Here is a 27,510-nt window from a genome sequence, read left to right as displayed (position 1 = left end):
GAGGTGAAAGGTAAAAACATGGGTCAAATGTCATTTTATCTCATGGTTTTCTACTTTTCACCCTCTGTTGGAATTTTTTCCATTCATCTGGGCATTTTATATACGAGGTGTTAGCTAGGATGTCATAAGATTTCCGTTAATCTTCCTTTGAAAAAAATAAAGCCGGAAACAGAAAGCTGCAGGAAAGGAAGAGTGGTTATAGAGGTACGCCAGCCAATGAGAAGCCAACGTGAGAGCAGCAAAGCCAAGAGATGAAGCGAGGAACGAAACATCGTACAGCTGATGCTCTTCAAGCTACTGTAGGTAAGGTTAGTGAATTAATTTGAATAATGAGACAATTGTTAGAGCTGCAAAGATGAAAACGTATAACAGTATACTTAGGTTAGAGGAGGCATGAGTTAAGATGGCCACCGCTTAGGCAGAAAGACCAGTGGAGAGAAAGCAAGCGATAAGTGAAGAAAACCCTTCAGCCAGTGAGCGCAATCCAAAGATGAAACAACCATTTCACAAAGTGTTATCACTTCACTCTATAGGATGATGTGCAGGTTACATGACACAGTCCAAATGAGCCAGTTTATTATCATTCACACAAGGAGAAAAATCTCCCATCAGGCCACGCTAAATCATCACGCAAACTCCAGCTTTCAAACAAACCCAAAGCGTCATACCATCATGTAATCATGACTATACACACACACACAGAGTTCTAGATCTATCCCAGCTAGCGAGCTACAGTACTGGCTAGTCGGCTTTGAGTCAACTCTCACCGCTGGTCTGTTTGGCCTGACCAAGTCCTTCCTCTCCTCTGGTTTTTTCCCAGCATTCTCTGGCCGTTGGAGGGGAGAACCCTCTGATTTGGAGGAGGCTGAAGGAGGTGGAGGTGAAAAGTTCAGTTTATTCTAAAAAAGTGATGAAAAAATCCAAATGTGTATGCATGTTTTCACCCGAGTGTGTAGCTCCTTAACTAAAGTGGAATTTACTTAGCACAACATTTTTATGGTGCCATTTCAGTTATATTGTCCACCTCCTGTATGTTTCTTAGTGCGGATTTGAAGTGTGTGTGGACTCACAGCGGGCCCTGAATCTTTCTCCAGAGCCGCAGTGAGAACCAGGCTTAGAGCTTGAGTTACTGGAGCTGCTGGAGGAACTGGAGCCTCCGCTGCCACTGTTACTGGTTGGTCTAGGAACCAGTTTCTCCACTCGCTCCCACAGCAGCCGAGGCTCCGCCGCGCTGTAGGGCCAACAAAGTCAGAGATGAAGCCATTGTAGAGATAACGACTTTTAACTTGGTAGGGTTGCAGAAGCACTGTTGCACCAGTGACTGTACTATGTAATCAGATTTTTTAAAAAGTGGGTAGGTTCTGTATTCTGGCAGAAACCGATATTTTCATGATGTTAATAGCGAATATTTTGGGCTGATATTCAAATTTTCTTGGCTCATTGTTCAGAATGTCCCTAAATTATTTTAAAGTGAAGCAAAAATTGGGAGCCAGTACGAAAGAGCTGTAAATCAGGAAATAAATGAATATTAACAAATAGCAGACAGAAAAACCTACTTAATAATGTCAATAGATTATATTTAAAGTCTATGATGAGGAATACACATATGCTAAATAAGTAATAGTACAGTAAGAACAGAGTATATGTTCTTGAGATAAAATTAAATACAGCACCACAGGGTGAGAGATGACACACAGAGAATCTCATGAGATGTTTTGTGGTTTGCAAATCGAAAACTGTATCACAAGGTTAGACAGCTAGCACTAGTACATAAACCCTCCCACACAACTCCATAAACAAGGACTATAGCAGCCCAGACAGACAGTGAAGGCGATCCTGTGTGTGAGTTAAATCTATCTCCAAACAAGGCAAGCGTTTGTTTTGCAGAGTCATTGAGAAAGTCATTCTTTTTCATGTATTTTTAATAACATAGTTGAAAACAGCAGCCTGGTTTCATACTGCTTCACAGCACTCAGACCTTTCTCCTGAAGGCTGCCTGCAAATAACTTTCTTTGACAAATTTCAATTTTGCTTTAGTTCCTGAAGGTTTCAGAGCCCTGGACTGATTCAGCTCCAATAAAACGTTCTCTGTAAACATATAGTAGCTGCACTTATTCTCCTCTAAAGATGCAACCAGCGGAGTCCCACAAGGCAATAATCAGGGCCCAGTTATACTCCAATAAACTTTCTTTTTTCATAAGTAATGTAAAGTTTTATGTTACAGACTGTATTGTTTGAACAGTAGATGTATTAATCAGAACTACCAATGAATGTACATATTTAATAAGATATTGCAAATATACTGATTTGTTTTATATCTCTTATCAACGCATATGCCAAACCATTTATATTTTCATCAAATAGTTATTTATACATTTTATACAGTGTTATTTTTTTTTAATAATTCCACTGATATCCTTTATAATCAAACATACATCAGGCATTTACACCATACAAACTCCATTCTAATTTCCAAAGAAACACAGAATCATACAAATCAGAGGGGTATGTCAGTTTACCTGGCAGAGGGGCGGTGCACAGCATGGCTGCCGTGTGAGGCGTTGCCATGGTGATGAGGCGAGTCTCGCCTTGACAACACCGGGGACCTTGATGTAGTCCTTACAGGAACCTTTTGTGATAAAGACAGTGACCAGCTCACACATAAACACTCTGTGCAGGAATGTGCTTGAAAAGAGCAGCGAATACATAAAATACACAAAACATACTGTGACCTATCATAACACCTTCAACAACTCTAGTTGACACTATCCTGCTCAAGACCATTCAAGAAGTGGCTAACGCTTTTAGCTTATTTAGCAAACAATCCATATTAAACAGAGAAACATTAATTTTCGAACTCAAAAGTCAGTGATGAAATTATCCCAATCAAAAACACAATTGAGCTATGTAAATTCATTTAATCACTGCTTCTAATGAGCTTTGGATGTCTAACATGGCTGCACTTTTAACTAAATGTAGAAGGACACTGTCTTATCAAAACCTGAATACTTGCTTGCAGAGTGAATCTGTAGACCAAGAGAATGCAGAACTCAATTCCACCCAAAACGCATGTCCTCCACCAACTAAACCGCTTTCCACACCCCAGAGCACCATTGTAAAACAAAGCTATCACACCAGTAGTCACAGGTCACACCTATAGTCATACCTTTTCCCCTTTCAGAGTCACATGTAAATTCAATAAAGCCAATGCAGAACATTTGGGAGCATCCAAACAACACAACACAGCAGAGCAGAACAGAACTTCCAGTCACAGCAGCCAACATTATTTTGCTTTGTTTAGAAGTTTAAGTTAGGGGCAAAATGGAAACAATATGGTCTGGTGTTAATGAAAGGTTAATCCTCCCTTGGTAACATGCTTCTCCTTTATTTTTAGACTGAAATGACTCATGTTGTGACCCTTGTTTACCTGATGCTTGTGGAGACGTTTATGTTGTATTAAAAACTATGTTCTACAGTTACACAACGTCTTGTTGAACGACAGGGTTGTGGTTCAGGCTTGGCAGCAATTCTGTTTATAACTCAGGGTTTTGGCTCTGTGGACTGAATTTAGGTCTGTCTTAGTCTTTTGGATTCTGACTACCCACATTTGTGGGTTTTACCTCATAGCTTTCCTGTCTTCCCTATATTTAGCTATAGCGTCTAACACGTTATACATTCAGGTGAGAAAAACTGTTTTCTAAATGCAGAACTCTCTCCTCTGCTTATTTTTTCTCTCCTTCTGCAGTTATTTCTATGTCCTTTTGTGGCCGTAAAGTTAAAGACTAAGTTAATCTAGTGAGGGAAGGGAAAGCGACGTGAGAGAAATTGTCTTAACTTGTGCTAGTGTTTAGCATTGTCACAGTACCAAGGACTGGGTTATCAAGAGGACACAGACTGATTGTTGTGGTTCATATTAACAGCGAGCTACCTCTCTTTATGTCAACTCTGATTCACCCCACACAGAGTGATGCTAACTTCGTCTTTATCTGGATATTCTGTGTATTAGGGGGAATAGTTTAACACCAATGTGATTTTCTCAGGAAACCTGCTTACAGTATTTCAAAACTGTTATGTTAATTCAATGTAGATTCAGTTAAATCATCTATAATTGCGCTACAATCTTTTTTCTGCACCACGAGAAGAGAAAATCCAATACATGAATTATTGATAGCATAAAGAATCAGGGAGATGGTGGGAAGCTAAAGTAATAAGTTCAGGATAACGACCAGACTACACCAGGGATCTTTCTTCCTGTCCTTACCCTGGGCGGGACCTCCTCTGAAGGGGCCGGTTCACGGGGTGATGGCCTATGCTGGGAGTGGGGTTGTGGGTCAGTGCGTGCAGGTGTTGATGATGAGGAGGATGGTGATGAAGATGGAGAGTGAGGGTGTTCCTGGCTGTTGCGAAGGTGAAGATTTTCAAAGCTAGGGGCGAGCGGCTCAGTGAAGGAGTGTGACCGCGACACAGCAGGCAGGGTGGTAGCGGAGGAGTTTGACGCTGCCACGCTGCCACTGCTCTTTAAAGCAGCCAGATGGGAACGGACCTTACAGACAACAAAAACACATTGGGGGAGGACGGGTCAGTCTGCATGCAGTGCACTCTAACAAGGACAAGTATCTTTAGGGGTTTGTATGATTGGAGCCATACGGGAGCATAAATTGTTCCAAAAAGCTTTAGGAACACTGACATGCAGCTTTGACATTATCCCTTTTCAGACATGGAATATGTAGCATCACTAGCTTCATCTATCTGTTAATGTGAATGTTTTTTGTCATTCAAAAATAGCTCTTTGTTATGGTTTCTTTCAAACACCACAGCACTGTAACAGAAACAGCTACAATGCTTGTGCGATATTTGGCGGCTAGTTTGCAAAAGAGAGCCGTTCCAGCAGTGAGATGGAAAGTAACGATATTAAGGAAGAATGAGTGTTTCCGGTCTTCTCACAGGCTGCATCAGTAATGGATTTTAAAACTTACTTTGACATTTAAGTCTCAATAATAGATAACTTCTTGCACCGCTCTCACTAGTGAATCCACAAATAAATCTTATTTATAGAGTGAATTATCCTGCCTCCAACTGAGCACTGAATGACAAGACATTACGTTGGGCCTAATTCCTATTTGCTAACATGCTGTATCTAAAGTGTTTGGCTGGATATTCATAAATATTAGCCCTGCAGTTGGCATGGATGAAAATGTAGAGATTATAGTTAAGTGATAGATTTATTACATATCTCTTAAGAAGAAGGAACAAGACGTACATTAAATCTCTTTCGTGTATGTAAGTTCATACTGCTGCAGCCTCTACGTTAATCTGACGGCATTCAATTCAAACTCGCTCCATGTTGATGGTGAAGGTGATGGAAATGTTACAGGTCAGTAAGGTTGCCATCATGACTTTTATGTAAATGTGACTCAGACATGAGGCCGACTTGTAACATTGCCATCACATTTACGGAACAAGGTCCATGTCTGAAAGGGGGTAGAAGCGATTTTTGTGGAATTTTTTTCCTTCAAAGTAATTCTAATGCATTATCTTAGTCCTCCACCGCTGAAAGCAGGATTAAAGGTTAAGAACCACTGGCTTTAGATGTTGAGCTGTGTATCAGCTCAACACTGGAGCAGCTGAATTAACCTAATAAAACCTAACCTTTAACCTCAGGAAAACCTATGAGAACCTTTTAGCACAGTGTAGTGTAGCCGAAAGGTATGGCTCCAAATAGTAGCAGAGCCCCTAAAGATAAAGAACCCACATTTTTAGAGTGCCATCAGAGGACAGAAGCAACATTCTCAAAATCAAAGCACATGTACGTTGAACATTTTGTCACTGAAGCTGCACCTTTTGGGGGGAACAGAAAGGAGGCCAGGAGGGACGTAAAAGGGCAAAGTTAACTCGACTGTAAGAGATATTCTAATCATATTTTAATGACTTATTTGGCAGCCTGAGCAACAAAAGGTATAATATCATACTTTTGATTTATGAGAGTAACACAGATAACAAAAACAAAAATAAAACAAAAAGCACAGGCAGTGAATGGAAAGACGAAGTGGATCCTGAGACAAATATTGGTCAGACTCTTGCTGTTGACTCATTGGAAACTTTCCTAAATTATGATCATCGTTAATTATTTGGTTTGGTTTTATTGTATGTCATTTTTGTATTCAACTTGTTGCATCTTTAGAATAATTGATTGGAATATGGCAGTGATAAGAATATAGAATACAAATCCCTAATAACAAGGAGCCTCTTTTCAATATAAATTAGAAACTACATTCTTTTAATTTCACCAAAAGCTCAATACATGAAACACTATGTGTAACTTCAAGACAGTTTAAGGCCTTGAATTCACAAGTGATTTAAGACGTCTGTACAAATCTCCAATCTTTTACTCAGGTGAGATATTTATTTTGTATTAAAACTTTAAAAGAGAGGCTCCTCGGTATATGTCCTGCTTTAACTTTAGTCTCCAATGCAGATGTATTTACATCAACACTAGACATTACAGTGTCAATGTTTAGGGTTAGTCAACTTGAGTCTCACCCATTTTCAGCCTCAGGAGGATTCAGCCTCACCACTAGTGCCAAGCATGAAGATGAACTGTATTATAAGGCATGAACACAGGCTGGCATGCAAACATACATGTAGACAGAACCGCGCACAGGTTTACAGCATTCATGGCTGAGGCAAGAAAGCTTATGACTTTGACACTGCGGTCCACATCCCGTCTTGGTTTCTTTCACAATATCCATGATCTACCTTAAACAAGTAGCTGGAGTTGTTTCAACGTAACCGGACCTTAACTATGTTTGAACAGAGAATACTCCATGACTGCAGCTTCTTGTTGTTTGGAAGTTAAAGTCAAATTTTTTTTAATTAAATTAGCTCTAATCAGAACAGCTCAAAATGAATCCATCCAAGTTTGATTCAGTACGCAGTGAAGTATGCACGTGCAACAATGTTAAAACACAACGCCACAACTGAGCCCGATGACTCGCAGCTAATCAGAGAAACTTGATTAATCCACTTTTAACATTATGCCAAATGCTTAATAACGCACCAGTGAATTACATCATCACCCCCATTTTACGAAGTTACAGCATCATTTTTGTATAATTTAATCCGTGCGACATATTCAAAACAGATTGACTTCAATGAACTGTGATTATTCGTGCTTAGTGGGTTGAATCCTTCTCTGGGAAGATGACTAATACTGTCTGAGTCACCCTGCTGCAAATCTGGGTGCTAATGAATTATGGATGTTTTTAATCACCAGCACACAATGAGGAGGTACAGTATGTGCAGCAGAGATGTAGAAACCCCCTAACAATCATTCTCATGTTCACACACACACACACACACACACACACATGGAAAAAGTGACTCTGAAATAATTAGACATTTGGTGAAAGTGCTTTTGTTTGCTTTAGCGAGTGGGAGGACAACCTGTCAATCAAAGAGTTAATCATGGGAGAAGAGTATATAATCAGGGTTGTGATCATTTCATTTTCATTCCACAAAAAGTTGAGCAAAAAGGGAGATGTCTTTTAGATGAAAATAATAAAACCTTCACAAACAACCACTTGCTTTGTGTTTTCATAAAGAGCTCTTCTGTGTCAAAATGAGCTGTCTTCAAGCTGAACTTGAAGATTTAATGCAGTTTCACAAGTTACACAATAAAATTGAAAATAGAATTGATGACAACCCTGAAGCTGAAAAGAGTCTAGAGAAGTTCAACAACAGCGGATAGTTGGATCCATTATCCAGAGGAAACATCCTGAAAGAGTTGAGCTAAAGACACAATCCAGGAAGGAGGAAATCACAGAAAAGCAGCACAACTAGTGAACACATCTCACATATTAAAAAAATACTAATAAGCCGTTCACACCAGAGCATAAGAACATAGACAAGTATTTTGAAATCACCTGAAAGGGAGAAACTTAACAAGAGATTGAGAAAAAGGTATTAAATGCAAATACACAGGCAACATCCAGAGTAAATGGAGATAGGAGGTACTGCCACATGAAGGTGAAGCTACAAACAAGGCTGGTTTTCTTGTTTTCCAATAAGCTGGCATTTTGGAGATACAAGGTTTTCAGTTCACTTGACACCATGCAGTGAATGCTGGCAAGAAAATGAATGCATCATAAATTCATTAACTGTTAGCAAGGCTAGTCCTGGCAGGAAATGAGCCAACACAACTGGCAGTGTAAGGCCGACAGCATCCTCAAAACAAAATCAAATTTGTCCCATTCACATAGGGAAATGGCAGATTTACAACCAAAAAGAAAAGATTGCCACAGTGTGCAGCCTGGCCAGCTGAACTTGAGTTCAGTCTCCGTCAAGAAAATTGCAGTTGCTACTCCAATCAGATGTCGAGTCATCAAACGACATTAAAGTACCATGTGCCAAATATATCATACAATATTGTTTTATATTAACGATACAACCTGCCAGTGGAAAGCCACAACAGGAAGTCTTAAGTTTAGATCTTGTGGTTTTAAGAAAACAGGAAGGCTGATGGGAATCATATGACATACAAGCCTGTTATATGACTCCATGTATATTTACTTTAGGTTTGAGGAGCTTTTGAGTTGTGTCTCCCACTGAGTCTCACAACTTGTTCTCTCTGTTGTGGACATAATTAAACAAACATCTGGAGTTGAAGGGCCCATACTGTTTTTTTTTTGTTTGTTTTTACTTTACAGCCAGCTTTAGTGACTCGATCTGATCGTTAAGCTACAACATGGCTAAATCCTGCAAGAGAAAAGGCACCAGCGGACTGTAACTAGTGGCAAATGACCCACTTGACAACAACTCAAAATGCTGCCTGTGTACAACAGCTGTTAAAGTAAAGAAGACAGAATAATTCGAGAGGACGGGGAAAGGGTTTGAAGACATCAATGGTTACCTGTGGTTCCACAGGCCGATGCATGGCAGGCGGGTGCATGACAGGCGGGTGCATGGCGGGTGCCTCAGATGCCGAGTTCCCATTGGGGTAGGAAGACTCGGAGCGCGGTGGCACTGGAGGCTGCTGTGGTTTGGTCTGAGCTGCCTGAGGAGAACCCTGGATGTTCTTCCGGTATCGCTCATCAGCCTAAAAAGGACAGACGCACACAAATGAAGGACAGCAGCATTAGCAGTGGTTTGAGAGTACAGGTCAACGTGTATGAGGACATTAAGGGGAGAGTAAGTGGACAGAAGCCATTAGGCACTACAGTTTGTTAGTTTCCCGCTGCAGAGCAGACGTTTTTTTACTAGCGGTGGTACAAGCACATCAGAAAGTCATCTGCTAATACAGGCACGCCAGCAGGAACAACCAAGCACTTCCTCAAGGGCAGCAGTGTTAATGTTGCCACAATTTTCCACACATCCCCTGCTAGTAAGACAACGGCACTACGACCAGCAAAGAGTGTCATGCATGTGGAGCGAAAAACATCCACGGGGAAAACAAAGGTTAGGACACACACCGAGGTCCAGGACACTTATTCACAGTAAAATCTGAGGGTTTGTTTGTTTGTAAAAGAGTGTTTTTTTTATTCTAAAATGCCGATTTTCAACCGGCTCTGATCATTCTGCGGACTTTTTCCAGCGGGTACTGGCCGCGCTGCAGCGACACAGAGCCTGATGAGCTTCCCTTTAAGGATTGTTGAATGATGATGGTCGAAAAGTTCGATTTGAGTTGTTTGTGTTTGAAAAGATGACCCAAGTCAGAAAATACACCATTACCAATACAACCATCTCCATTAAGTTGGGTGGGGGGTGGGGGGGGGAGCTGGTCTGGTCAAAGTAAACTCTTTCTCCAAAGTGGTTCAGACAGGCAAAAAAGCTAAATGGGAGGCCAAAAATGGAGTCAAACTATTCTCAGAACTCAACAATTAAAGAGTTTCAATTTGAGGGTTAGGGTTTAGAGCCCCAGACTTTAATTAGTGAAATCTGCAGCCAATAACCCAGAAATGGTTTGGTATTTTTACCTACTAATTGCATAAAATGGTTAAATCAATAAAGAAAATGAAAAGCGATCAACCCGTTGAGAACTGAGGGTCACATTCAGAGTTGAGCTCAGCTGTGACAGCCAAGTGATTACAATTAACTGAATGTGCTGCCCAGAAATAGAATTAAGCACACATGCAGCACAAGTTTGAATGCATAAACTGTAATTTTCCTTGTGCATCTTTTGACTCAAGTTCTGCCCTACGTAATCAAATCTGAAAACATCCCATATTGAGTTATCAAAAGTTCATACAGTGCATTGAAGCTACATATACGGGCTGAAATGAACATATGAGTGGGTTACCTGATATTTTGCCTTTGAAAAGTCTTTATATATTATTTTGTGGTTTTAATTTGGGTCTATGTCGACTTCATTGCAGTAGAAACGTCTATCAAGGAGGCCTTTTGCTGCTGGTCCAGTTTTACTGGAGTATATTTGCGTCATGAACCTGTTTAATTATTACAAGTTTAGAAAGAGACATTAATACATTCTAGTCGTTTAGTTCGTCTACAAAGCGTCCACACATCCCACACCAGCAGCTAGCCATCACCATGTACACATTGCACACCCGAAACAGTGGGAGTGAGTACACACAAGCAAAGTTAGCATTCTACAGCAGTCAGTGGGACGGGTTCACCTCTCTGATTGGCTCAGAGTCAGGGGTGGGGCCTTGCAGGTCAGCGACAGGTAGCTTGGGTTCTGTAGTTTTCTCCAGACTGTGATTTTGACTTGTCTTTTCAGAGTCAGTACTCTGTTCTGTTGTATCCGGCTCAGGGCTCTGCAGGGGCTTTATCCTGTCCTGTTCAACGCTCTGTGGGGGTTTGGTGCTCTGTTGCTGGGCTGTTTTGTTACTATCCAGGTTCTGGTTTTGTTGGAGGGACAGCAGGTAGGCCTGCTCCTGCTGCAGCTGTCTCTGGAGCTTCTGGGCTTGGCGCTGCTCCTCAAGCTCCCGCCATTTATACTCCTGAGTACAGGAAGGGGCAAGTAAACCAAAACCTTTGACAGAAAGACATTGGGCAAGTTGTACTGTTTCCACAACATGTTTAAAAAAAGAACAACTTTATTCTTTAGGGGCCTGTTTAGATGAAAAGTTAGCAACTTTAATTCCGTCTGGGATCCCCATTTAGAGTCTCAAGCCCATCTGATCTTCATGAGAAAAATGCTGCAAGTAAACATGTTCTTCTTTCTGAAAAGTATCAGGAGTAACACTGTTTCACATTACAGCTCAATTTCCAAACCTCTGATGTGGTCAGCACAAAATTGTAAGCTATGAGATGCCAGGCCTAAACTGCTAAGGAACTGAATAAAAATGATTAGGGGGAGGGAGCATGGCCTCAGAGAAGGGAAAGGTTGTGTATTTTCTTTCTTTTTGCTGAAGTGAGGGTACTGTGGGGGTCTTTAATTTAGTCACGTCTCAGATTTGTTTATTTTATCCTTTTCTTGCAAGTTTTACTGTAAAAAAGATTGGATAGTTAGATCCAAACAGTTAAGTCAAAAACAAGGTCCCAACTAAATATTAATACTTTTGGGGAGGGTCTTGCTTTTACAGTGGTATGAAAAAGTTTAGGCACCCCTCTGAGGCTGCATAATAATTTACTCTGTCATCACAGAAAATGATCACAGTGGCATGCCATTCATTTTCTAATAAAAGCTGAGTACTGGGTTATTTTCCAGACAAAGATTTTTAGTGAAGCAATATTAAGTTGTATGAAATTAAATCAGATGTGAAAAATAGGCTATGCAAAAATGTGGGCACCCTTGTCATTTTGTTGATTTGAATACCTGTAACTACTTAGCATTGATTAATTGGAACACACAATTAGTTTGGTGAGCTCATTAAGCCATGAACTCCATAGACAGGTGCATCCAATCATGAGAAAAGGTATTTAAGGTGGCCAATTGCAAGTTGTTCTCTTTGACTCTCCTCTGAAGAGTGGCAACATGGGGGCCTCAAAACAACTCTGAAATGACCTGAAAACAAAGATTGTTCAACATTATGGTTTAGGGGAAGGCTACAAAAAGCTATCGCAGAGATGTAAGCTGTCAGTGTCCACTGTGAGGAACATAGTGAGGAAATGGAAGACCACAGGCACAGGTTCTTGTTAAGGCCAGAAGTGGCAGGCCAAGTAAAATATCGGAGCAGCGAAGGATGGTGAGAACGGTCAAAAACAGCCCACAGACCACCTCCAAAGACCTACAACATCATCTTGCTGCAGATGGTGTCACTGTGCATCGTTCAACAATTCAGCGCACTTTACACATGGAGAAGCTGTACGGGAGAGTGATGCGGAAGAAGCCTTTTCTGCACACGCCACAAACAGTCGCTTGAGGTATGCAAACACACATTTGGACAAGCCAGCTTCATTTTGGGATAAGGTGCTGTGGACTGATGAAACACAGACTGAGTTATTTGGTCATAACAAGGGGCATTATGCATGGCGGCAAAAGAACACAGCGTTCCAAGAAAAACACTTGCTACCCACAGTAAAATTTGGTGGAGGTTCCATCATGCTGTGGGGCTGTGTGGCCAGTGCCGGTACTGGGAATGTTGTTAAAGTTGAGGGTCGCATGGATTCCACTCAATATCAGCAGATTCTTGAAAATAATGTTGAAGAATCAGTCACAAAGTTGAAGTTACGCCGGAGCTGGATATTTCAACAAGACAACGACCCAAAACACTGCTCAAAATCTACTCGGGCATTTATGCAAGTACAATGTTCTGGAATGGCCATCCCAGTCCCCAGACCTGAATATCATTGAAAATCAGTGGGATGATTTGAAGCGGGCTGTCCATGCTCAGTGTGATGGCCACAGCCGTGGCCACACAGCCATCTTAAAGGCGGTAACTTCATACACTAACATTTATCTTAGTTTATGCTGTTTTCCTTAAGATTGGTTTCTATATATTTTCAGACACATTATATATTTTGTTGTAAACAGTTATTTAGTTTAAATAATGTACAAGACACTGGATTTGGTTTACATATATACTTTATTAGTTTTGGATTGTCTTTTTGCTATAACGGTTTTCTTTTGAGCTTACCAGTGTTGCGGATTCCACACCCTGGAGTGAGGCATGCAGGCTGCTGGGACAAAGGGGTAGCGTCTGGAACAACAGCAGCTTTAAAGGGGTGGTGGCCAAATTGGACTCTACCACTACTTATGTCTGGGGGGGGTGTAGCTTTATTTTTTCCCAAGATATGAGTTTTGATTTGTGTTGTATCTAGTACATTTATTCGGTTAATGTTAATTAAGATTACATTTCTTTTGGAATAAGTGTTTAGTTGTTTTTTTTGTTATTTGTAGTTTATGTATTAGTGTTATTGTTAGTCTTCCCCTGGGTGTCAAATCTGGTTTGATCAGCCAGTATATAAGTCCCTTTTGTTTCTCTTATAGGAGGTCAGTTGTATTTTTGAGTTTGTTATGTTCAGAGCTTAAGTTCGGTTTGTTTGTTTGACCTCTTTTAAGGGCCCAAACTTTATCTTTATTTTGTTGTAATGATTTTGTGGGTAAAATAAAAAAACCCTTTTTTGAAATCCTCTTGTGACTCCTCTTGCCTAACTGCTGGGTCCCTGACACTCAGCAACCATCAAACCTAACTGAACTGGAGATGTTTTGTAAGGAGGAATGGTCCAAAATACCTTCATCCAGAATCCAGACACTCATTAGAGGCTATAGGAAGCATCTAGAGGCTGATATTTTTGCAAAAGGAGGCTCTACTAAATATTGATGTGGTTTTGTTTTGTTGGGGTGCCCAAATTTATGCACCTGTCTAATTTCGTTTTGATGCATATTGCACATTTTCTGTTAATCCAATAAACCTCATTTCACTACTGAAATATTACTGTGTCCATCAGTTATTTGATAGATCAAAATAAAATTGCTGATCCAAACACCCAATTATTTATAAATGAAAATCATGGAAATTGTCAGGGGTGCCCACACTTTTTCATATGACTGTAAATGTCAAGCATTAGGCTCACCCCCTAAAACAAACTAAACTAAACAAACTCAGGCAACAGCAAGCTTGTGGGCCAGATGTCCTAAGTGTCCAACTGCACATCTGTTGGAGCGGTTAAACTATTAAAACAGTAATGATTTATATGAGTTTTAATACTTGTGCACATTGCCAGAAACCACAGCTAAACTATCAAGAGGTTGTTAAATGAGGTGTATAAGATATATTCTCGTAAATCTGGCCAAAGCAAGTGTTGGATAACTTAAATCCGCTCTAACAGTTTTCAAGCGTGAAAGCCAATCATGATTTTAGTTTTTTTCACAATGGTGACTTTGTAAGGACCTGGGAGTGCAGCCAATGATAAAGTGATGGTGTGCGGCCTGGAAGTGGGGATATGAGTGATCATATCCTTTCATTATTTGAGTATCCTCTGTAACCTCCCAGAAGAGCAGAATCCTTTAAAAATGAAAAACAAGTCATACAAACCCCTGAAAATAACCTGTGCAAGACCTGGAACATCTGGAGTAAAAACAGGGGAAGCCCTCTCTTCCAGTTGGATGACTAGTTTCCTGGTGACGACATCACCATCTTTAAGGGCTCTGTAAACATCCCGACTTCACCAGCAAAAACCTGAGAATACTTATTACGTTTGGACCTCTACCGTTAACGGCTCCCCTTGGATCTACAAAAGTCAAAAGTTAGTCCCAAAAACTTGATGCAGTTCAGATCGGAAAGGAAAACTCAATCAGGAAAGTTTGTGTAACGGAGAAATAATAAGTAGTTGCATTATGAAGTTCAACAACCTGGGAGTTGTGGAAACATAAAAAAATAACCACTTGGGACACAGAAACTGATGGAAATAACATTATGGAAATATTGTAGATTTAGGGGTGCAAGAGGAAAGAAAAAGAAGAAACTATTTGAAGAAAGACACAGAGGAAATAAGGGTAGTAGGGAGAATAGGGGCCAACACTCCATTGTCTATTATGCAGGGGAAAATGAACTCAAATGTAAATGTGATGTCCCGGGTTTAGACGTGGCAGCCAAACACTCACCAGCAGCATGGCCTGTTCATGGAGCAGCTGCTGCTGCAGGATCTCCAGGTGCCTCTGCTCCTCCTCCAACTGGCGGCGGATGTACTCCTGTCAATCAAACACAGTCCCCATTAGGTCTATTTGGCAACGAATATCAAATATCAATATAATATTATCAAAAAAACATCAAGCCTAAATCTTAACAATCCAACTTCTTGATAACTATGGTGGGAAGGACATTGTTTCCTCCTGAAATCAAAGAGGTTGCTAAGCAAATTTTGATTTGAAATTTCTTTTTAAGCTAAATATTTTTCACACGCAATTGCAAAAGAATTGGTCCCAAATTTTTGCGTTTTTAGTTATTTTTTTTACCCCAAAGCAAGTAATTAAATTAGTGCCGCAATAAAAGCAAAAACACAAAAACTAGCTATGAGATCCTCGATGGACTAAATGACAAAATATATTGAAATGGTTGTAGATCTAATAACTATGTAGTCACAAAAACATTACAAATCCCACTAAATCCATCTCTTTACTTTTGATTCACATTCATTTAAATGAACATATGGTATAAATAAGATATCTTTTTAACTTTTAATTTAGCCACGTCCATATGTTCAACTACTTTGAAAAAGGTCTGAACAGCACGCTCAGCGGTTTCTTCTCTGTGTGATTCTGGCTCCTACCTGTTCTCGGTCGGCCCTCCTCTTCTCCTCCTCGGCCCTCCTGCGCTCTTCCTCCTCTTTGCGGCGTCGCTCCATCTCCTCGACGCGCCGCTTCTCCTCTTGTTCACGTCGGCGCTGCTCGCGCTCCTGCTGCCTCCTCATCTCGCGCTCACGCCGTTGTTGCTGGCGGTGGACACAAGGAGGTGAGTTAACAGAGAAACCAGTTCATGTCCCATCAGACGCTGTCCTAGTTCTGACTTTTTGTCTAGTCATACAGTATTTGACACAGAGCTCAAGTTTTTATTATGATTTCCAGGGCACTGATAAGTTGTACAAATCAGATCCTGAGTCGCGTAACCCTCATGCAACTTCTATTAGAACGCTACGGTGGCTTGTTGTTCCTGTAAGGTAAATAAAAAAACGTGTTTTTGGTGCCACCACAGTTCGACTGAGCAGCGTTAGTATAAACAACAAGACACAGCATGCAAAGAAAGTCACTCATGTTGACATTGATATGGTTAGCTCCATTCAAAAGGCACATTGTTATAAATGCAAAGAAGAAAGGGAACAGAAAGAGACAAGAAATAATAAATAGACAGCTACAATGAGAGCCCAAAACGAGCTCTAATGTAGATGATACTATGCCAAAAGTAAAAATGGTTTAATTAGACCATCGAGACAATTAGTTATGATTACTGATCATGTGGTTCACTATAGTTTGTTCTAAGTAAGACATCCAAGAGGCTCCCTTTTTTCTCATGATTTTGACAAGACATTATACTTACAGACAACTATTTTGACAACTTAGTCATTGTTTAAGCCATTTTTCTCGAATTTGAAAAGGTCTGCTTTTCTTTATCATATATTGAAGTAAATGGAATATTTGGGGAATTCAAGCTGTTGGTTGGACAAAACAGATAATTTCACTTTTGTCATTTGTCAAAAAAAAACATTAACCGATAATGAAAATATTTTGTATGTACAGTCGTACATTGATTTAAAAACTGCTGCTAGGTTCAAAGCAGTGGAGCATCTAGACTCATTTTGAGTGTATATTCTAATAAGAAATGCAGTACATTAAAGGCTATCTGCTCAAGGACATAAGCTATTTACTTAAAATCCACAGGTTGTCAGGGATTTTCAAGGCTATACTACGGTATGTGGCTTAAATAAAGATTAGGTTTAAGCAACCTTGATGCAAACTGTGATGTGTGTTCTGTGCATTTTCCAAACTCTGGACACCAGGATAGTTAGGCTAGGTATTTATTTACCTGTTCAAGTGGAGGACATATAAATACAGATGAGCTGAAGTGACAGGACAAAATTAAAATGTCAACATTTCAAGCCCTGTATTAAGACTAAATTAGAGTAATATTTTAAGTCTGCCTGGCACTTATCTTATACTTGGCTCTCTAAGCAGACAGATATAGAAATTACACTGATTTCTGTCAGTCAGCGTGTTGTGAAGGTGCAGGGAAAGCTGCAGGACAGCAGTTTTGGTTGCAGTATCATGACGCGTCGTGTTTATATCAATTCAGCGCTCAACATTAGGGGTTCCACAGGAGGTAATGTATCACAACAGGAGATCACATGTGCAGTGGTATTTGTCTGACGTGGCTTAGGTTAAACTGTGGCTTCTATGGTCTGATTCATCTAGCACTGTCATGAATCAGAAACACAGCCTGGAGCTGTGGCTGCTGAGAAAACATGAGCAAAAAAGTCAATGCACACTTCACGCCTCATTTTACATTTTCTCATTCTATTCATGTCTTTGTTTGTCGGTCCCTCTTATAATATTTAGGTCTAGTTCCAGATAATTTGGTTTAGTCCACTTCTTTTTTTTTAAAGACTATTTTTTGGGCATTTTAGGCCTTTATTTTGACAGGACAGCTGAAAACATGAAAGGGAAGAGAGAGGGGGAACGACACGCAGCAAAGGGCCGCAGGTCGGAGTCGAACCTGCGGCCGCTGCGTTGAGGAGTAAACCTCTATATATGGGCGGTTGCTCTACCAACTGAGCTACCCGGGCGCCCGGTTTAGTCCACTTCTGTCCAAATTTATAATCGTCTCTTTGTATTCTTGCTTTCACGATGTTTCTCCTTTGAGAGAAGTGAAGAGGAAACGCAGCAGAGCTCACACAGACACTAATAGAAGAGGACCACAGCTCAAAGAGATAAAGGATAATTACAAAAAGTACCTACGGGGACACAAATTCATTTTTTTTCTTACCAGCCTTAAATTGATTTTGGAGTCTCGTATATAATCTTATCAATCAAAGATCTGACCACTAAACCTCCAAGTTTAAAGTCTCTAATCTTATTACATGCATAAACTGCACCTGATTAACTGGCTATGTCCCCCTGGCTACTCACACTGAGCAAAGACGGCTTTTCCAACAGTATTTCCTAACACATATCACCTCCTTCTTAGAGGAGAGAAGAAAAAGCTTGATGAAATGGAAAACTTCGGTCCATAATGTGTGTTTGGGTTAGGGCTGCAACTGATCATTAATCTGTGAGTATATACATATATATATTATATATATACAAATAATCAATTATAGTTTGGTCAATAAAATGTTAAAAAAATAATAATAAAGAGCATCAAAGTGTCCCAGAAACCCCGGGGTGATATGTTTAATTGCTCTGTTCAACAGGACAAAATATGTCCAAAATTTTACCTATTTTATATCATTCAATTCACAATGATATATTAATATATAAGAGAGGGAGAAGCTGAAACCAACAAACATTTAGCATTTTTGCTTGATAAATGACTAAAGACTGTTGTTGATTAATGTTGTCGATCAATTAGTCTGGCTCAAAGGAAGTACATTGCTGGGATTAAAGCCTGACATCACACGCGTCTCCTTCACCTCTTGCTATCGGGGCTAAGCGCTCCTAGGATGGTTGTGAATGGTTTAAAGAAATACCAATCAAAAGGCATAAGGGGGAAAAAAAAATCACTCTGGCTTGAGCGATTTTTCACCTATGCCAGAAATTTTTTTTTGGAAGTTCCCTCTACCTGGGCGTAAATACACTAGCTTGTCAACACATGCTATCTTTGGGAATGTTTCATATTTCCTGGATCAGCCTGTCAGTATTTAAACAAATTTATCTAAAGCTTCTCGGTGTTGGTGACATCATTCACTCTGGAAGGAGAACCTCTCCTCGATGTAGAGGATGCGTGTAAGAAGCTTCATAAATAACTCACGTTCTCTGAAACAGAAGTATTTTTAGTCCTATTCTAACTTACAGTGTAACTCCTGGGAGGGATGCTGTGATGCTTCATAAATAATATATAAACTTTAGATATGGTTTTCAATTAAACAGTGACTGTTCAAGCAAAGAGCAGTTTTTTCAACCTGGTTTTGTTTGGGACATCACTGCTTTAGAGTTTGCTAACATTTAAATAGCTGAGAGGGCACAAGGCAGCCCTTAAGGACAGCTTTACAACAATACAAGTGATGAGATATTCAGATTTTAAACAGTTAAACTCAATTATTTGTAAAATCAAAGAAAAGTAAATGCATCCAAAATATTTTTTTTATTTCATGAGTTAATGAGTGAGAGCTAGAGTTTAGATTCTCTGCCCGAGCTGGACCAGCTGATATTTTCCGCCTGTTTTTTTAATCATTACTTTATTAGCCTTATTCGGTGGAGCAAGCTATGCCTCTCCAGCTTCTCCCGTAGCTCTGGGTAGATGTCCTGCACTGACTTGAGTGTGAGGTAAACCGCTACATCGTGTCTCCCCCATCTGCAGCACTGTTGTCGGCCAGTGCGTCAGCATGCAGACCGTGGCGAAGGACAGTATTAATTAGGTGATCGAGACAAGAAAGTCTCCTATATGGTTCCAGGGTTTTGATTATGTTGCTGCCTTGAGCTGTTACCCACACTATTCGGCTGAGGGGGCTAGGGTCGAGGTTTTTTTTTTTTTATGTTTCTTCATTCTGATCCATTTGCGATCCATTCCATTCTGAATAAACAAACAGCGCAATTTACATGCTTCGTCCTTGTTGCATTACTGGTATTTATTAAGATAATTCTAAACAGATTTCTGTAGTTCAGGGACTGCCTTATCTGAGTTATGTTCCTATTCTTAGATTTGGATTTATTTTAGGTCTCTCTTTTATTTAATATATGCACATTTATTTTTTATCTTTGTCAATTTTAAATTTAATTATTTCTTTTATTTTGAAAATATTCCTTTCTCTTTTTAATTTGCTTATTTTGGATACTGTTCCAATTTAACTATACAATCCTATTTATGCATATCATTTGCTTTATATCTGTGAATGTACATGAATATAATTTTATAATTCTTTTATACAAATGGAAATGAGCATTGACACAAACAAAATACTGTATGCATAATCTTCTTAGGCTCAATATATTTTTTTGAAATACAATCATGCACTGCAGTGTCCACATCCACCTCTATTTGTTTTCTTTCCTAACAAAGTGTCAGATGTCAGTCTTGTGTGTGACTGCAGACTGTGTGACTCAGTCATTTCTGAGGCCTGTGTGCTCACCTCCTCCAGCCGTCTCCTCTGCTCCTTCTGCTGCTCGATACGTTTCTGCCTCTCGGCCAGTAGCTGGCGCTTGTACTCCTCCTGCTCGCGGAGCTGCTGCTCCTGGAGGAGCTGCTGGCGGCGCAACGCCTCCGAGCGCTCCTTGTTCTCCTGCTGCAGCCGGATGAAGTCGCGGCGCAAAGTCGACTCGCCTGGCACGTTGACTATGGAGCTACACGGAGGATGCAACAAGAGGCTTTAGCTGCTATGTTAGCTCATTACATTGTTTTTAAGAATAGGTGATGAAAGTTTTTCAATGTAGGATGTAAATAAATTGTCAATTTTCGACATGAGGATGCTGATGATTTGGTGTGGCATCACCAACATGTTTGTAAAAATTTGAAAATAACAGTTACATATCACTGGAAAGCTGCTGTTGAGCTCCTTCTGCCAAAGCCACACACTTCTAATCACGAAGAATGACAAAAGGGAAAAACACAAAAATGTTTGCTACAGATTTTATATGCTCTAAATTTGAATTTCTGTAATTGTTTTACATGATTTGATTTCATATTTAGCTTTTGCTCTGCTCTGGATTCCATCAGAACTAGGTACATGCCCCTTCTGCTCTGGCCTGTGGTTCGTGCATACTCATATAGAACATGGTAGTGGTTAGCTTCTTGTACTGGGAGAAGTTATCATGTTTAGCTTGTTTTTAGTGCAGTTTGACAAGACAAATATACTGTATACTGGTATTACACTGTACTGTTCCATATGCGTTGTGATAATATATTCTCACCTTGGCTCTCCTTCTTGCTCAGATGCCTCTTCCTCCTCTTCTTCACTGCCGCTGTATTCATACTCCGTCTCATCTGAGGATAGTATGGGAAAAGAATAGAACAGCTAAGTAAAAGTCGTTAAAATGTTAAACTGAAATTGTTTAACTGAACACACCATGTACATGCGGGTTAATGTTTTATTATGAGCTAATATTTTAGAGGTCCCATGGCATGAAAATTTCACTTTGAGGTTTTTAACATTAATATGAGTTCCCCAGCCTGCCTATGGTCCGCCAGTGGCTAGAAATGGTGATAGGTGTAAACCGAGCCCTGGGTATCCTGCTCTGCCTTTGAGAAAATGAAAGCTCAGATGGGCCGATCTGGAATCTTCCCTTTATGTCGTCATAAGGGGGAAAGGTTACCTCCCCTTTCTCTGCTTTGCCCGCCGCCCACAGCTGCCCAGAGAATTTGGCCCGCCCATGAGGAAATAGAGCTTTAAAGCTACAGACACAGAAATGGCACATCCTAAGGAAAGCTCATTGTGGGACTGGCTCTAGTGGCTGTAATTCTGCACCAAGGCTGAATTTTGGGAAAGAGACTTCAGATACAGTATTAGGGGACCACTAAGGCCTAGATAAAAGAGACTTCAGATACAGTATTAGGGGACCACTAAGGTCTATATAAAAGAGACTTCAGATACAGTATTAGGGGACCACTAAGGCCTATATAAAAGAGACTTCAGATACAGTATTAGGGGATCACTAAGGTCTATATAAAAGAGACTTCAGATACAGTATTAGGGGACCACTAAGGTCTATATAAAAGAGACTTCAGATACAGTATTAGGGGACCACTAAGGTCTATATAAAAGAGACTTCAGATACAGTATTAGGGGACCATTAAGGCCTATATAAAAGCATCCAAAAAGTAGCATGTCATAGGACCTTTAGGACTTTCTTTTCTAAGAGTCAAAGTGACAAACTAAATAAATAAAATATAAATACATAAAATCATCATAAAATCATGTATGTTTAACTTCAATTACCAATAACTCAGAAATGTCCCTTTTTTAGGTAATATTAAGTTTGTTCTTTTACCGTTTCCTTTCCCCCTGACAAAGACACAAAACATCTCCACATTTTGTATTGCAGCTACTGAACTATTCCAGATGTTTATCCATAAGTTCTTTTTTCCCCCCATACTAACAAACATTGGCTCATTAAGAGCAGCACTGCTATTGTTCATTGGATGAAACTATGTACACATAAATAAACACACTGACACCATCAGAGCTATCTCGGGGCTCACCCTTCTCTCCCCTCTTCTTCTTGGTCCGGTCGATGTGGTCTTTGAGCTGGATGCGGACCTGCCTCTCGTTGGGCTGGTCCCGAATGAAGGGGTGTTTGAGCAGCTGCTCAGTGGGAGGACGCTGAGTGTAGTTCTTCACCAGGCAGCCCTCAATGAAGCTGAAGAACTTCTTCGACCTGTTGGGTTAAAGTTAAATGTGATGTTTGGAGATGAGATGACATTCAGCCATTTTAAGATAAGATACAGTACCAGTCAAAAGTTTGGACACGCTTTCCTATTCATGTGAATGAAAAAGCATGTTCAAACTTTTGACTGGTACTGTAAGATAAACTTTATTGTCCCGTAGGAAATTTGTCTTGGGCAAGAAGCGCTGACAACAGCTGCATACAATCACATGCATTAGTATGTTGTAGTAGCTCAGTCCGTAGGGAGTTGGGTTGGGAACTGGAGGGTCGGCGGTTAAGTCCCAGTACGGACCAAAAATACGGAGCGTGGATTGGTAGTAGAGTTTAGATTCTCTGCCCAAGTCCAAACTCCCGGGTCGGGCCGATATGTCCCACCACTATCCTCGGGCCGAACGGGCCGAACGGGCCCTTCATCAAGCATTTGTGTTTTTTGAATCATTACTTTATTAGCCTAATTGGGTGGGGAGAAAGCTATTGGCGCTTTTCCATTACATGGTACCTGCTCGACCCGCCTCGACTCTACTCGCCTTTTTTGGTTTTCCATTACGAAAAAAAGTACCTGGTACCTGCTAACAGGTACTTTTTTTAGTACCTCCTCAGTCGAGGTTCCAAGCGAGATGAGGCGAGCCGAAAAGGTGACGTGAAAGCGACAGACGGTGATGTCCTGAACAAACCCGCTATTTTTAAACAGTTTAGCCAGCTGTTTTTTTTTGCTGCCTCCAGCTTAATTTGAAACTAAATGTGTCTTCTGGCAACACACACCTTTGACGTTCTGTGTGTGTGTGTCGCGTTAGGTCACAGTAGTTTACTACGGCGCCGCTTGTTTACAGTTCTGCGGAGGCTCCGGCAGAGCTTTCGCCGTAGCCTAACTACACACACACATGGCCGGCTCCACGCACACACCAGCGCACAAGTATAAACATCAGGCCACTTTTACATAGGCTACACAGGCTACGGCGAAAGCTCTGCGTGGAGGCTCCACAGAACTGTAAAACAAACTCAAGTGGCCTGATGTTTATACTTGTGCGCTGGTGTGTGCATCGATACGGCATAACGACCAGCCACGCTGAGGCGGTACTAAAATCTGCAATGGAAAACGGACGCACAGTGTGTCGAGTCAAGTCGAGGCGAGTACAGTCGAGGCGAGTCGAGCAGGTACCGTGTAATGGAAAAACGCCATATGCCTCTCCAGCTTCTCCCATAGCTCTGGGTAGATGTCCTGCACTGACTTGAGTGTGAGGTAAACTGTGCTAAATCGTGTCTCCCCCATCTGTAGCACTGTCTTCGATAATTGCGCAACCAGGCCAGATTGTTTCAGATATCTCACGAGTCCTTTAGCAGCAGATATGGTTTCCCCTATATCTGGTGTGTTGTTGGCCAGTGCGTCGGCATGCAGACCGTGGCGAAGGACAGTATTAATTAGGTGATCGAGACAAGAAAGTCTCCTAGGCTATATGGTTCCAGGGCTTTGATTATGTTGCGGCCTTGATCTGTTACCTACAGGTAAAAGGAATTGTAGTTGAGAACGTCAGTTATAACGGCCCACGTATTAAAAAATTGATGGGTTTAATTCGGCTCGGGCTCATAATTACAGTTAATGTGTCGGGCCGGGCTCGGACACAACGTGCACGGGCTTGGGTAGGGTCGGGCTTGATTTTTTGGGCCCGATCTAAGCTTTAATTGGTAGCTGGAACCAGTTCACCTCCTGGGCACTACCAAGGTGCCTTTGAGCAAGGCACCGAACCCCCAACTGCTCGGGGCGCTCCTCCAAGTAGCCTCCTCCTGAGCATGTGTGTAATTCAGGCCTGTGTTTAATGTGTGTGCAACTGTACTAACAGAGTGAAAATTGTGAATTTCCTCTCGCGGGATAAATAAAGGCATGTCTTCTTCTTCTTCTTCTTCTAAATACAGTTTTTCACAGACAATATATAACAAGACAACAATGTACTTTAGGACAAGAAAAATAAATAAAGATCATCATTATATTCTTTATCTAAAAGATTAAAAGAAGAGAGATTAAAAACTGAAGCCCACCATTTTTTCGACTTGAGTCGAGGAGGAGGGTTCCTGGGAATGAGGAAGAGAGCTCTCATTGGATGCATGTCACACAGAGCTGGAGGAAACAACAGAGAAGACAGGTGAGAGCCAAAAAAACACAAAGCCATACATGTTAGACTGAACATAGGAATAAACAAGTTAAATAGAAAGGCAAAGTTAAGCTGAAATTCAAAGGTTAAAAATGGAATATGTCATTGTAAGAAGAAGATAAGTATGATCACTTTAACCAGATAAGGCCATGGTTGATTTGACCAATAGCTTCAGTCTTACACCACTTGTTCACCACTTGCTTGCGGTCTCTTACCAGAAACTCTACAATCTTTAGCTTTGTTTGCAGAAGTTGTATAAAAACTGTACTCTTTTCCTGTTTTGTGCCGTATAAGTAATTATATCAATTTCTCCAAATTCCTATTTAAATGATATAATGTTTTGAAAATGACACACAAACCACCATTAGGTGCGATGTGTACTTACGGGGAGCTCCCTCAGCCATCTCTATAGCCGTGATTCCACAGGACCACAGGTCACTCTGACAGACAGAAGACAAGATTAGTTAAATGAGTTTGTGTGCACGTTTCCATAACACGTGAATGTGTTATATCTAAGATAGCGGTGGTTCTAAAACCTTTTAAAGGAGTTCGTGCAAGAACAGACCATTGAAATCTGATACCAAACTGTGATTTCTGACAGTCTCCTATTTTACAACCATATTTGATACCAGAGACAGTGTCCTAGTTACTCTCAACAATCCACTTCTAACGACTCTCAAAGGCGGATCTACCACAAAACAAGGGATTTTCACCTCCATTGTACCAGGGTGGCAGCAGAACCCTTAGCTATGTATCTGTGGAAAAATGTGTTTTTATTTGTTTGACAGCACTGTCCTTCTCATTATGTACAGATACCCACAGTACAGGAGATGCTTAAAACACACAATTGGCATCTCAAAGGTTAAACCACATCTTGTTTTTTAATGCCAGAAACACACAGTTAACACACGCGCAAGCACACTACCAAAACTGTCTGGGTAAGTCCTAATTAACTGGTTGAAAATTGCAGCTTTCAAAGGGAGATGGGGCAATTTTATTTTACTTCATCTTTTTTTCTTCTATTTGTTCTGAGAACCCTTTTTTTTACTTTCACCTTGATAAGTTGTCTGAAAATCTATTCAAACAGTACCTGATACACTGGAAAACAGTAGATCCAGTTCCTTACCCTGTAGTCGTAGGTAGCATCTGGGTTTTCATCACAAGCGATGACCTCTGGAGCCATCCAATATGGCGTCCCGATGAAGGTGTTCCTTCGACCTACCGTCCGGTCCAGCTGAGCACTCACACCAAAGTCCACTGGGAAATAGAAAATGATCATCAATTATTATTGGTTCAAACCATTTTCACTAACAGCATAATTTCTATAAAGTATCTGAGAACCAAAAGAGTGACTAAAAAACATCCAGTAAGTTTGGGAACATCCTAACAATGTTCAAGTTGTGGTTTATAATAAAAACACATTTCCAGTTGCAAATTAAAACTGAAGAAAAATTTAAACGGTTCAGATCCTGTAAAGGCAGACTAACATTGTCAGAGCAGTCTTTTAAATTTCAGCCCTTGTGCCAAATAAAAGATTCAGTCTCCTATCTGCAACGCCTTGTTAAATAAAATGTTACTTGTCTTGTCATGTTAAAACCACCAAACTCCAGTCTACAGTCCGTGTTGGATCCTGACTCGCAGTGTAAAGGCCAAGTTGCTGCTCTGTTACGAGGCTCTGTCTCGCCTCCTTATAGCTAAACTACAAAGTGTTTTATTGTGGCCTCAGTGGAGACATGTGTTTATACTGTGTCACAGGACAGCAACAAACGAGGTCTCAATCTGATTACATATAGTTATCTAATCATGGAGAGTTCAAGATATAAAAACAAGATTAATGAGTGTAAAATTCAAACAAAGAGGGCTATTTTAATTTAGAGATCATGAATAAAGGTATACTTAAAATTAATCTTGAGAAAAGTTAGTTACACTCCTTTTTCTTCAGGCACCATTCCAATAAGTGTTATAAAGTGAAATGGAGAGGAGTTCAGACAAAGTGACATCCTCTGACATGTATGTATCGTAGAGTTACGTTTTATTGTTTGCTTTGCGTCATCAGAAGAAAGACGAAGAGTAACATCTGTCCAGCACTCACTCTTTTTCTTGTGCTTTGAATATGACCCCTTGTATTCTTGTTTGAGATGCTAAGCCCACCCTGAGGTGAAATCCTAAAACCGCCACTGAATTGTCGACAACAACTTTTCCAGGAATTCAATCAAGGTCAGGAGTTTTGCTCATTGACTGAGCGGTTTCCCTGGTAAGAAAATCAACCGAGCCAATAAGAGCTTTGCAGGCAGATTTAAGCACAGCAGTGTTATCTTCCTACGCCAGAGCCCGAAAAAGAGTGACAGAAAAACAGCAACAAAAATGAAGTGCAGATGAGATCCAGGGTTTCTGCAGGGTTCATCGAGTTTAATTTAAGACCTTTTTAATAGCACACAGAATGCAATTTCTAACACTGGTTTCACAGTCATACTGAGCCAAAGTATGAAGGATAATTATTTATTATTATCTCACAGTATTTCAGTACTTTCCTGTAGTTTATAACAATAATTCCTACTGATATAATCAATTATATTAATGTTAACTGGACCCAAATAAGCAGCAGGAAATGGATGGATGGATTGACCAATTAAAAATGATTAATTCACTGAACTTCATTTAGGTTGTTGCTAAAATCAGCACTTCCTGCCCACTACGAGACAATGAGCTCCCTGGCTACTGTAGCTAGCAGTAGTGGCAATGGTTGCTATTGGTCTCCTGCACGCACAATCAGAACAAAGTATTTAGAGGCTCTTTTGTCTATCATTAAATGAATATGATGTGGGAAAATATCTACCTAGAGCCCTGTCATGGGTCTGTGTGAGGATCATTTGCCACAAGATGATCAAAAGATATCGGTTATTTTCTAGTAAAATTAAGTGAATGCAAAACTTT

At 40.4% G+C, this 27,510-nt stretch overlaps 1 protein-coding gene and 1 long non-coding RNA gene across 16 annotated transcripts in view; one reads left to right on the top strand and one right to left on the bottom strand.

The window, feature by feature from the left end:
• Window positions 1–27,510, bottom strand: part of LOC116062943 (mitogen-activated protein kinase kinase kinase kinase 4-like) — a 105,038-nt gene that overhangs the window by 17,091 nt on the left and 60,437 nt on the right. For 6 of the 15 annotated variants that reach the window (XM_036004634.1, XM_036004635.1, XM_036004639.1 and 3 more), the window contains exons 7-20: window positions 25,703–25,833; window positions 24,962–25,016; window positions 24,464–24,542; window positions 22,245–22,420; window positions 20,957–21,029; window positions 20,179–20,389; window positions 15,670–15,831; window positions 15,005–15,091; window positions 10,629–10,955; window positions 8,909–9,094; window positions 4,262–4,543; window positions 2,520–2,629; window positions 1,071–1,231; window positions 768–865 (exon numbers count right to left, since the gene is read on the bottom strand). In XM_036004634.1, the coding sequence (XP_035860527.1) occupies window positions 768–865; window positions 1,071–1,231; window positions 2,520–2,629; window positions 4,262–4,543; window positions 8,909–9,094; window positions 10,629–10,955; window positions 15,005–15,091; window positions 15,670–15,831; window positions 20,179–20,389; window positions 20,957–21,029; window positions 22,245–22,420; window positions 24,464–24,542; window positions 24,962–25,016; window positions 25,703–25,833 (2,138 nt within the window). Of the gene's footprint in view, window positions 1–767; window positions 866–1,070; window positions 1,232–2,519; window positions 2,630–4,261; window positions 4,544–8,908; window positions 9,095–10,628; window positions 10,956–15,004; window positions 15,092–15,669; window positions 15,832–20,178; window positions 20,390–20,573; window positions 20,624–20,956; window positions 21,030–22,244; window positions 22,421–24,463; window positions 24,543–24,961; window positions 25,017–25,702; window positions 25,834–27,510 lie in introns of those variants that run through there. The other 9 variants (XM_036004637.1, XM_036004642.1, XM_036004643.1 and 6 more) reach the window with 7 other exon arrangements.
• LOC116064223 lies at window positions 75–21,198 on the top strand. Its single transcript, XR_004108497.2, has 4 exons — window positions 75–303; window positions 821–880; window positions 1,095–3,309; window positions 21,156–21,198. It is a non-coding gene; the product is annotated as an uncharacterized LOC116064223 (long non-coding RNA).

Source organism: Sander lucioperca, chromosome 8 (genome assembly GCF_008315115.2).
Source record: "Sander lucioperca isolate FBNREF2018 chromosome 8, SLUC_FBN_1.2, whole genome shotgun sequence".
Lineage (NCBI taxonomy): Eukaryota > Metazoa > Chordata > Actinopteri > Perciformes > Percidae > Sander > Sander lucioperca.
Note: the sequence above shows the minus strand (reverse complement) of the source record. Positions and strands in the feature narration are given on the sequence as shown.